The 1,262-nt window shown below is 31.9% G+C and overlaps 1 protein-coding gene across 1 annotated transcript in view; it reads right to left on the reverse strand.

Moving 5' to 3' along the window:
• PTPRZ1 (protein tyrosine phosphatase, receptor-type, Z polypeptide 1) overlaps positions 1 to 1,262 on the reverse strand; it is a 242,740-nt gene that overhangs the window by 59,130 nt on the left and 182,348 nt on the right. Inside the window, exon 17 of the mRNA XM_012652731.1 lies at positions 1,013 to 1,098. Coding sequence (XP_012508185.1) covers positions 1,013 to 1,098 — 86 coding nt within the window. The remainder of the gene's footprint in view (positions 1 to 1,012; positions 1,099 to 1,262) is intronic.

The following is a 1,262-nucleotide window of genomic DNA, read 5'->3' on the forward strand; positions in this document are numbered from 1 at the left end:
TGATCAGGATCAGAGTTCAAAGCACTTCAAAAAGGGAGGTCCACAGAGCCCTTAGGGTTTAGGCAGAGGGAGGCGAAGAGGCAATATGATGCTTTCTAGAGGGGAGTTGCCAGAGCTGAGGCTGAAGACTGCCTGCTCACAGCTATAATGGAAAGGGCATGAATTTTAAAATTACAGATTTGGGTTTGAATCCAGCTCTGCTATTTATCCCTTGCCAATTAACTTTTGTGGAGTTTGATTTCATTAATAATATGAATAGAAATAATGACAAATAGCTCCCAGAGTTGGGTGGAGGTTGAACGTGGAAGCCTCTTGTCCAATGACACATCAGAGGGTGCTCACAAATGGTAGCTTTTATTTTTTGTGGTTGATATTGTTAACTTTGGACTTTTGGCTACCTATTTTGAAAACTCTGCTTAACTGATAGTTCAGTGGGCCATGATAAATTTGCACTAAATTTCTCTGCCTGTTCTAAGAATATTTTAACAGAATATTATTGGAAAAATTTTTGCTGATTATGAAGTCCAAACTTTTTTTAGAAATGTGTATTATCTTGAGAAAAAGACGTGATTTTTACCTTGTATAATAAAAGGGTTTTATACATTTATAATGATATAAAACTTACAATTAAGTATTTATATGCACTTGAGCTGAAAACTATGAAATTTAGTAGTTTAGTATAATTTATATAATTTAGAAAATTAAAAAGAATCAGTGATACTAATTCAGATTTTAAAAAAGAATACCAGAGACCAGTATTTTATGGGAGAGAATTAACAATGTTTTTGGTTTCCCACTAGTACAATTTGGCTTTTAAAATAGAAAACCAATTTTCTAAATTATATGATAATTACGACACATCTCCTAAACACGTTAAGTCATTATAGAACTAATATTTTTACTAAAAGTGAAAATGGTCTCAATGTCTTTAGGTCAAGAGCTTAGCCTACTGCTAAATCTTTTAAATTTACTATTTTCTATATTATTTAAAACAGACATACTAAAATCATACCTCAAATTCTTCAGTAAACCCATTACTTGCATGTAAGTCTGCAACATGCTTTGGAAAGTGCTTTATTGGAATTGCTCCAACATCATCTAAGTGAATAAAGAAATTGCATTAAGATAATTTAACAGAAATGAATGTGTTTGTTCTTTTTACAGAGCAAATAATTTATTTTCGATGTTAATTTATAAACACCACCAAAGCCTGACTTCTTATCAATGGACTGCATCTTTTATGGACAACTTGCTTTAACATG

This window comes from Propithecus coquereli, unplaced genomic scaffold (assembly GCF_000956105.1).
Source record: "Propithecus coquereli isolate 6110/MARCELLA unplaced genomic scaffold, Pcoq_1.0 Scaffold4, whole genome shotgun sequence".
In the NCBI taxonomy this organism is placed as follows: Eukaryota; Metazoa; Chordata; class Mammalia; order Primates; family Indriidae; genus Propithecus; species Propithecus coquereli.